We start from the raw sequence: 10,807 nt of genomic DNA on the forward strand, positions 1-10,807 counted from the left end.
AGATGAAGAGAGTCTGTCTGTCTGATTGTATGTCCTGGCCAAGAATCCCCCAGATATAAAAAAAGGGTTGTGGGAGATTGCTGTATGCAAATCAACTGCTGCATTCGCCTACAAATACACATTTACTGCACTTTGCAGAAAACTCTTTTTGCAGAAAAACTTTGCAGAAAAGTGCTTTGAAATGGTTTCAACACAATACGACGCTATATCAGGTTGCAAAAATAATTATTGTAAAAATCCTTTCATTTCAGCACCATATACAGTACCATATCATGTCATTGAGTCGTCTCAAAGCGCTTCTACAGGATATACTGTAAAATTGATTGACTGTGTAATTTGTAGGTTGTGTCTGCCTGTTCATGTGGATATTAAAGATCCCATGGCACTATTTGAAAGAAGAAGGAAGTTTCTCCTGGTGTCCTGGCCAATAAATCTTCCAAATAAAATCGGTCACTCACTCCATGGCTATTTGTGGGACATTGCTGTGTGCAAACTGGCTGCTGCGTTTTGCCCTCAAAATACACAATACACAATTCACTTTACAGTATAATCTGTGAAGCGCTTTGATATGTCTCGATGATGTAATAAGGTATTGTACCAAATGCAAGGATTATTATTATTACAATGGGGTTCCACTGTATTTCACAAACCATCCCTCCCTGTTTTTATTTAGCTGTGGCCAAGTGTGCCCTGGGTTATTAATTGCTCATATTTTTGCGTGTAAATTTCACAGATCGGTGCATGCTGGATTTTGACTCGGGATCTCGGTGTTTGGAATATCTTGCGAAATGGTTCTTTGACGGGAAAAACAAGATCTGCACTCAGTTTTGGTATGGGGGCTGTGACGGTAATGCCAATAGGTTTGATACAGAAGCCGAGTGCCTTAGAGAGTGCGGCAAATCATGTAAGTACAGTGGCCGTCAGGGAACCTCCCTCTCTGAGCACCACCCACCTCCCCCTTTACTCCCCACTCCATTGAAATTAAATTCAGACAGTTAAGAGTGCAAGACAAAATTCCGCGTATTTATAAAGCGATTGGTTTTCTTCAACAGTGCCAGAGAGGAGCACATCAGAATCTGTGGGTGAGGAAAATTCGCTGCCAGGTAAATGAGCGCTCAAGTTAACCCCAGGTCCAGTGTGACGTGCACACTGGATCTTGTATCTTATAGTCTGCATTGGGTCTGGTACCAATTTAGCCATGTGTGCCCATGATGATCAGTGTGATCTGGAGAGGAGGAGGAAGGAAGAAGAGACTGAGCAAGGACAGGGAGACAGAAAGCAGGGAGAGAGAAAGAGGAGATGGGAAAAGGCAGGGGAGACAGACAGGAGATGGGATAGAGCAGGGGAGACAAAGCGAAGACTGGATAGTCTGGAAGAGACAGACAGGACATACAGATGCTCTTTGTCATGCTCGCCCCAAAATACACAGTGTATTTGCTATGAAGCTCTTCAGGACGTTTTGATGAGATGAGGGGCTAGATCAGATGCAAAGCTTATTCTTGCTGTGAATAAAAGAGCAGCAAAACCAACAACTTTTGACTAATGTTAAACTAACCTGCCTTGTTGAACCCTTGCCATTGGCCATATTACAACTTAAGGCACTAAAGAGATTCCAGATCTAGGGATAGGTCAATAAAACTGAATTGAAGGATTGGGGCTGCCACAGCCAAAAGTGTCTTGAACTACGTCCAAGTTGCAAGCTCAGATTTTCCAGTTTGGCTTCGTCCCGTTGTTTTATTCCCTGCTCACTGCCAAAAGAAGATGCTGAATCTGCCCAGACACACAACAGACGTCAATTGAAATCTAACATTAGAAACGGACTCAGAGATGATAGCACATGGAGCTTTTTTTATTGTGGTGGGAGGGATGATCCTTTCGAGGTCAATGAATGGACAGGCTAGAGTGGAGGAAGAATCCCAATGTCCGCTGGTCTGTAAATCTGGGAGACATCCAACAGGGAAACTCGTTATGGGTGAGTCTCTTTCTCCTCCTTCAGGGAGCCCCTGTGCTGGCAGCTTAAGCTGTCCCAGACAAAGCATGGTTATTCTTTCGGTGCTTCAAATACAGCTCAGCTGCATTCCAGCTACTAAACCATATTTGGAATTTAAAAAAATGCATTGAAGTTGATGAATTTCACCCACTTTCACACTGCATTATCCAAACAGTCAGTTTTGACAGGTCAACAGATGAGAATAATGGATTTTGGAAAAGCCTGTTACAAGAGGCATTTTTTTTAGCTTAGAATGTTATCTGTAATATTTCAACTCTAAATGCCTTAATGTCATGCAAGGGCATAAATTCAGGGGTTGCTTTCATCAAAGATTTCCCCACTTTTGGGACTAGAGAGTTGGATTAACGTGAACAGAAATGCAGTCAGTAACACGGGAGTTTCAGAGCCCGAGAATGCGTGCGAGCTTGAATAACATCAGTAGAGATAATCAGTAATGCAGAGTGCTGGCTGGGTGCTGTTAGTGAGCCTGTCAGTATGAAGTAGCTCATGATAAAATAAGCAGATCTCTGTGGGTCTTTCTAAGAACTGCAAAGACCTGAGACTCAGACTCAATTTAAGATAATTTTCCAAAGTTGTGAAACAATCTTAAGGATAAGATTAGGTATAATTTGGGGTCTCAAGTGGATAATTTGTAAAGACCAGGTTGACGGCGTGTTGTTTACACGTGGGGTGGGAGTTGGAGAATGGGGATGGGTGGGAGCCTTTGAACTTCACAGGTTCCAAGGTGACATTTTTGGCAATGGAATGTTGCATTTGAGTCAACCCTCTGAGGTGGTCTCTAGTTGAATTCCTGAGCCAGATGGCTCTGCAGTACTCTAAGACACTGCTGATGACAGCACAGCCAGCCTCATTGGCTCATTGGCAGGACTTAGAGGAACAGACCAAATGTGAGGAGAAGGGATTCTTCACACTGAGCTCATGTTAACCCTACAAGCCAAAGCCCTAACTGGTAGGATGGTCGTAGCCGAACAAGGAGCAGGAACTTTGCCAGATAGTGCTCTCAATGGCAAGTTATGTAGTTTTAGCCAGTTAGATTCAAGGAGATACCCCAACGCATACTCTGGGGTCCCTCAATGCTTAGCTCTTGTCAACCTGGGGCTAATACTCTCTGGAATTAGATAAGTGAGATGCAGCTACACAGGGAGAGAATACGCATTCCATTTCAGACACGGGGATCTGCATGTGGCAAAGATAAAATAATAAATCATTATATCTAGATAGAATAATAATAATATTATTATATCAAGGTTTATTGTGTTCGGAGACAATGACCTTCACAATTCCAAAGCTCTGAGCTGCATTTTTTTCCTGCAGACTGGCTAGAGTCTGTGGAGTAAGTTCACAGCTGTTTTCAGCATCTGGTTTGCATTGCGCAAACATCCTGAGCTATTAAAGCTGACAGCTCACTCCTCAAAACTCTCCACTCCTCATTTCTTTGCATCATCAGCAGTTGCTCAGTACGGAGGGTCAGGCTGCCTTGGTGGGTAGCCTCGAATTTAAGCCTTACTTGGGTCTTCATCTTACATTTTACCCAAATTTCTCCCTTGTATCAACAACAACAACAAATTATATTTATACAGTGCCTTTCATTTCAGAAGGATGTCCTGATGGTGGTCTAAATCCATGGGATTATTTTATTGTAAAATTTAAGATGGAAAAATCAGTCTTAATTCGGAAGCGGTTTTAATAATAATAATTGTTGCATTTGATACAGTGTCTTCCACATCAGGAGGATGTCTCAAATCGCTTCACCGTAATCACTATAAAGTGAAGTGACTGTGTATTTTGTGGGTGAACGCCATAGTTATTAAGAGTATAAAAAAAACACACAAAGAATGAATTTAAGAAATTTCCCCAATTCTACAATATCTTACATTTTAAGTAAATACTCTCATAGGCAAAGTGGAATTTCTGGGCTGTGTTGTCGGAGGTTCTGTCCTTCACATGAGCTATTAAACTGAGGTTCCATCAGCCTATGAAAGATTGCACAGCACTACTTAACAAAAGGGGCAGAGACCATCTGAGGCCTATGTTCTTCTCTCAGCCAAATTCACCATTATACAGAATAATTGTCATTCAATGCTGTTCGTGAGATGTTGCTGAGGCAGATGAGTTGTACATTTCAAATGGCAAGCCAGCGTGCGGTACGCTGCTCTCTAACAATCATGGTCCTTTGGCTCTATCTGTCTGAAGGGATTTACTGCTGGTGGGGTGCTACTAAGTGAACATTAGCTGCTGCTTTCACTGGCAATACAACACTTGCTACATTTCAAACCATCTCATTGTTTGAAGTGCTTTACGATACTATTAAAAGAGTTATGTGCTAATCAAGAAGCCTGACTAGGCAGAGCGCTGTACTGTACATACCCCTGTATCGGTCAGGGGTAAAACAGAGCTTTGTGTTGTATATACCTGCATCAATCCAATGGTATAACAGAGCTCTGTGCTGTCTACAGTATACCCGTGTCTCAGTTGGGTGGTATAACAGAGCCCTACCCAGTATGTAATACAGTATAATATAATTTACATTTATATAGCGCCTTTCACATTAGGTGGACATCTCAAAGTGACTGCTGGCTAGGTACCCAAGCTGGGTGTGGGATTTGAAGAGGGTTGTGGTTGGGAAAGTTAACCAAAAGTGCGGTCAAAGAGTATGTTCCACAGTCTAAGCTGGGTGGTATAACTCGGCTTCTAATACTTCTGGAACTTGTGGAGTCCTGTGGCTCAGTGGTTAGAGCACTCGCTTTGCAAGTGAGAGACCTGAGGTCAATTCCAGGCAGAGGGCGAAACCTTGGGCAAGTTTCCTTACTCCACACGCCTAATAATAATTCCTCCAAAACAAAAAACAATAATAAATTGGTCATTTTCAATCTACGACTGTTTGTGGGACATTGCTGTGCGCAATTGGCTGCCGCGTTCGTCCACAAATATACAGTCAATTCACTTTACAGTGTCTTCTGAGAAGCGCTTTGGGACGTCCTCCCGACGTGAAAAGCGCTATATCAAATGCAAGGATTATTATTATTAACTACAGTTAATTGAGCTATATATTAAAAGGTGCTATAGGGAAAGAGATTTGAGAGTCCTAAGGACAGTATTATCCCCAGTGGTAGGATCCAGGTGGGTTATAATCTAGAGACGAGTGGAGCGTGGGGCAGTGACAGGAGAGTCCTGCTTGGGTTGTGGCAGGAACTGGCTATGCACATCTCCGCGCCTCACAGCTTCTCAATCTCGGGAATCTCTCTCTGGAATTCTCAGTTTGATTTGGATAATCTGAAGCATGGTGATGGGTTTCTGCATGTGTCAGACACCCGGCTGACCAAAAAAAACATGCTGGCAACAATGAGCTTTAAATATAGCAGTGTGATATCAGTTACAGCAATGCAGTATTAGTATAGCGACATCAGCACAGAGATCCAATATCAGTGTAGTGATGTGTAGAGAGAGACAAGTTTATCCTTATCACTTGCCTGGGACCAGACAAAAATTCTGTACATGCGCGTTGATGAACATTGAGGGTCAGGACAGATAACTGAGCCGTATATCACTGCCACGCAGTCAGAGGGAGGCAGAGAATGGCAGTATGAGGGTGAAAGAGAGGAATGTTTGTTTCATTTAGTTTCAGGCTTTAAAGAATCAGGAAAAGATTCTCCTCCTGGATCGCGTCAGCAACTCCGTACCTCAGGCACTGGTAACATTCAACGATGCACTCTCCAGCTCACCAAGCCAGTCAGGAACCTAGGCATCTTGTTCAACCCTCAACTGTCCTTTCCACCCACATCCGTGCCATGACCCGCTCTGCCTTCCCCCATTCTCCGCAACATTGCTCAATTCCGCCACTGCCTCACTCCTCAGGCCGCCGAAACCCTCATACATACCTTCATTACAACCAGGCTTGACTATGCCAGCGCCCTGCTTGTTAGCCTTCCTAACTGTTCCCTCCACAAGCTGCAGATCATCCAGAACTCTGCAACTCGTGTCCTGACCCGCACCAGGCTCTGTGACCCCATCACACCCGCCCTCGCCCGGCTCCACTGGCTCTCCATCCCTCAGAAGATCGAGTTCAAAATTCTCGTCCTCATCTTCAAGGCCCTCCATGGCCCTTCCTACCTCTCCGACCTGCTAACCCCTTATCAACCTGTCCACTCCCTTTTCTCAGCAGGCTCCAGCCTGCTCCATGTTCCACGCCCGGCCCGACCCACCATCGGCAGTCGGGGCCTTCAGCCTCTCTGCCCCCACCCTCTGTAACTTCATCCAACATTTTCTTCACCTTGCTCCCTCTCTTGCCTCCTTCAAGGCCCCACTCTTCGACCATGCCTTCGGTCACCCTCCTAATCTCTCTGACCTCCACCCTCCCTGAGCCCAACCCCCCCAGGCTTGGGTCCTAATCCCTAACTGTTCAGTGCCTTGGGATGTCCTCCCGACGTGAAAGGCGCTTTACAAATGTAATTTGTTTCGCATTTTGTATTGTATTGCTCATTCCTTCAGCGATGCGATGTGGCAGTTCAGAGCCACAGGCTGAGTGAGGATATTTCCAGCTAAACCTGGAGTGACAGGAAAATAACAGGAGTCATTGCAACATAGCAATCTGAGTCTGGCCTCCGACAACACCCAACCTATTCTATAAGTAAATCACCGAAAAAACCCTGATTAGATTCCAGCCCAGGATCTGTTATTCCATATATAACCACCCAAACTCTTGGATTGGGTTCCACACTACTGGGATACTGTATCAGTTATTCTCTGTATATAGTAAAATTCACATAAGTCACACAGTGGGGACCATAACATTTAATATGATTTACCCGAAGTATGAGTTATATGGAAACTGTATAAATTTTATAAAATCTGATTTAATCCATAATCTACACTGCTCGTGCATAACTCAATGTTCTATAAATGTACATGTGGTGATGGTCAAGACTGTATTTCTCGCGATTCAATGTAACTGGTAAGTGTGGAAGTAATGGAGGAAAGGGCAGCTGTGTCACGAGTTAAGAGATGATTAACATTACTAGTGCAAAGATATCCAATGGTTTTGATAGCAAACTGAATGGGACTCTGGTGTTTATACGAGTTAGATAATTATATGATTTCTAATTATGAGGGTTTGCACATTTATTGTATATATATCCCTGAGCCCCACCCCCCAGAGTAGATTCCTGCCTGTAACTCACTCCCAAGATGTGTGTGTGCATTCACACACACATCTTGGGAATCCTCTCCTTTCTGCACCATCATTATAAGCTTTACCTTTAACCCCTTACAATTATTCTCTACTTGTTCTCCGTAATAATCACTCAAATAAAAAACAATAATAATTTGATAACTCAATCCCCTGTTTGTGGGGCACTGCTGTGCACAATTGGCTGCCAAGTTTCACCCACAAATATACAGTCAATTCATTTAAAAGTATATTCTGTGGAGCGCTTTAAGAAGTCTAGAAGACACGAAAAGCACTATATAAAATGCAAGGATTATTATATATTATTATTAGTTACAGACATTTGTCAGCAACCGCGGGATGAAGGAATGTGCCGAAACTTTGTCCTGAGGTGGTATTACGACACAAAAAGCGCGGAGTGCACACGCTTCTGGTATGGTGGGTGCAATGGAAACCAGAACAGGTTCAACACGCAGGATGAGTGTGCCAAGAACTGTACAAAAGGTAATCCACCTGGTCCCATTGCTCTTCAGCTGTGTAATAAGTAACGTTCACTTTCTGTTTTACTCCACTGAGTCCATACGGAGGCAGCAAATGGGTTAGAGTTTGTAGGACGTTGCTGTGTGCAAACTGGGTGCTGTGTTCGCCTACAGAGTACACAGTCACTACACTTTACACTTCCTAGAGAGCTGCGCTAAGCACTTCGAGATTTTCAAACATAATAGGCGCTACGGGACACGGGACTTGCTTAGTGCACTGGCCTTGCAAGCGTGAGGACCCAGGTTTGATTCCCAGGCAGGGCGGAACCATAAGCAAGTTTCGTTACTCCACCTGCCTCTGTTTACCTAGCAGTAAGTAGGAACCTGGTCGTTAGTTGATTGGAGGATTGGTTTTCAGAGTAATAATCCCTCAAACAAAAAGAAATGTGTTCACTCAATTCACAACTGTTTGTGAGACATTGCTGTGCACAATTGGCTGCCGTGTTTCACCGACTTTACAATATATTCTGTGAAGTGCTTTGAGATGTCTCAACAACATGATAAAGTACTATATCAAATGCAAAGATTAGTATTAGCACCAAATGCAAGGATTTTTATTATATTGTTGACTGAAAGGCCATGGTGTAAGTCAATGTCTATTGTCCTTTTTAGGTCAGGTTCCACCTGGTATGGTAAACACGATGGGAACGTAAAGAAACAGATCCCCTGGCCTACATACCTCTGATAGAAGCCAGTGTCAACGGCCTGTCCACATTCCCAATCCGCTGAAGGGTTCCACGGATACCTTACACTGTAACGCTAATAGCTTTCATTAACCCAATCTTGAAAAGTCTTCCCATTTGAAAAGCACAGTTGTTGCATGTTATTATGGTGCTAAAGTTTGTGTTGTATTCGTGGATAATTAATCCGTTCACTGTTGCACACATCCACGTTCAACCCAGCTTCTTTCATTTTCATCGGTCAGGTGTGTATGTTTGTATATGTACGTGTGTGCCACACACCGTGGTGTGTGTGCTTTTTATTATATACTTTCATTACATTTTCCACATTTCCTCTGACTATGCTCACCGCTTTTTCCTTTTTATTGGGTGTAAAAAAAATTAAAAAAACATAAAATAACAAGGTGGTTCTGGGACATGTCTTAAAGCTGGATTCTAACACAAGGTCAAGAATACGAGGGGGTTGGAAAGGTGGTGGGGGGTGGGAGTGTGGGAGGGGCGTGGGAACCATGGTAGGCTTCCATTGTATGTATATGCTTTGATCAATTTTTTAATCCAGGTGTAAATTAGCAGCATTCGCTGGCTGTATACAAACATAGAAAAATCGGAAAAGGAAGAGGCCACTCAACCCATTGAACCTGTTCCAACAGTTTACCAGATCTTGGAAGATCTTTTAATCTAAACGCTTCATCCTTTTGCCACACTCCTTAAAATCTGTACTGCCCAAGTCTCTCTCTCTCTTATCTTTTAAACATACTGATTAATTTCACCTCCACCGTATTCTGGGGCAGAGCTTTGGAACTCCTAACAACTCTCTGTGGGAAGCAATACTTTCATGACTTCAGTTAGTTCTGATTTTAAGGCCCTGCCCCTCGTAACAACTCGAGGGAAGAGTCATCCACTATCTAATCTGCCAATTAATTTCAGCTTAACTACGTTTTAAATACTTCAAATCACTCCTTAGCCTCCTCTGCTCTAGGGAATATAACCCAATTTACCCAGCCCCTTATCCTATCTTAACGCCCTTCAGACCAGCTATAATCTAGTGAACTGTTGCACCAGATATGAACTATCACGAAAATTGAACTTTCCTTTTTTTTCTAAGAAAAAAAAGTGCATTCAACTCTCGTCAGGTGAGGGTAGATTTATGTACCATTCTTAACAGTGTTTTTAACAATCTTTATTTTGCTAAGAAGTTTAAGAAGCTTTCCCAGTTAGTTATAAGTTGCATTTACAATATCAAATGCAAGCACTGTATTTACAAGGGCAGTGTGATGTCTCAGGGGTGCTTACTGTAGTACTGTAGTGGTTCTACAGACGAATGCAGATTCTGACAGCCACACAGAACCAGGGAAGGTTAAAACCCACACACATATAAGTACACATCAAAAGAACAAAAAAAAGTTGTTTAAAAATACTTGCTTTGTGAGGCTGAAGCCAGGAGATTGAGTGATTGAGTGATAAAACATTCTCTCTCTTTCTCACACACAAGCACACCCACACACACAACCAATAATACTTTCAAAAATACTATCAGGAATTCTTCCCTAGCACAACGCCAGGAAATTGAGTGCCCTAGGGGTGAATGTTTGTGTCATCTGATTGATGTCTTTTTACAACATTGTTACCATGTATAACTTTGCGGAAGATATGTACGTTCAAGAATGTTTCTAATAAAATTGATCTGAAATTTGACTTGTTTAGGGCTGGTGGCTTCTTTTTGTGCTTCTCAGACTGAGGGGTCTCTGTATTGTTGGTGCAAATGTTATCCTTTACACTGTTATTGGGTCTGGTGTCAGGACCTATCACTTCTAATTCAGGAGTTAAAAATATAGAGTGTAAGTAGGGTCCCTTAGAGCTGAACTGGCCCCAAAGGAGATGTCGGAATCGAGTCTCTGTGATGGTCTCTTGTCTGGTTCCTCAGCCAGGTGGATCCACAGTATTCCAGGGCACTGCTGATGATAGACTAACCCAGCCTGGCTCATCACCAGGACTAAGAAGGGCAAATCAGTCATTGGGGCAGGAATTCTTCCCACTCAACTCCTACTATCCCTAGAAGTCAAAACCATAATGGGTAAGGTGGTCCTAGTTGGACAAGCAGCAGGAAGCTTACCAGACAGAGCTTTCAGTGGCAAGCTATTCAGTTTTAGCTGGCAGATCTTTTAATCCCACTGCTTAATACTTCCATTAAAATTTACAGATAAAATTGGTCATTCATTTCATACCTGTAGGACACTGCTGTGTATAAATTGCTGCCTTCACCTACAACTACAAATCCACTACATGCCAGCATCAAAATACTGTGCAACATTTTGAGGCAGCAACAAATTATATTTGTATAGCGTTTTTCACGTTGAGAGGATGTCCCAAGGTGCTGGCCAGTCAGGGATTTGGACCCGAGAACAAAGTTGGG

At 43.0% G+C, this 10,807-nt stretch overlaps 1 protein-coding gene across 1 annotated transcript in view; it reads left to right on the plus strand.

Moving 5' to 3' along the window:
• LOC103186697 (collagen alpha-3(VI) chain) overlaps positions 1 to 10,089 on the plus strand; it is an 83,011-nt gene extending 72,922 nt beyond the window's left edge. The window contains exons 46-49 of the mRNA XM_042336498.1: positions 734 to 904; positions 1,053 to 1,103; positions 7,509 to 7,679; positions 8,327 to 10,089. Of these exons, the coding sequence (XP_042192432.1) occupies positions 734 to 904; positions 1,053 to 1,103; positions 7,509 to 7,679; positions 8,327 to 8,367 (434 nt within the window). The 3' untranslated portion in view covers positions 8,368 to 10,089. The remainder of the gene's footprint in view (positions 1 to 733; positions 905 to 1,052; positions 1,104 to 7,508; positions 7,680 to 8,326) is intronic.
• Positions 10,090 to 10,807: the final 718 nt, after the last annotated feature.

This window comes from Callorhinchus milii, unplaced genomic scaffold, assembly GCF_018977255.1.
Source record: "Callorhinchus milii isolate IMCB2004 unplaced genomic scaffold, IMCB_Cmil_1.0 Scaffold6, whole genome shotgun sequence".
Classification (NCBI taxonomy): Eukaryota; Metazoa; Chordata; class Chondrichthyes; order Chimaeriformes; family Callorhinchidae; genus Callorhinchus; species Callorhinchus milii.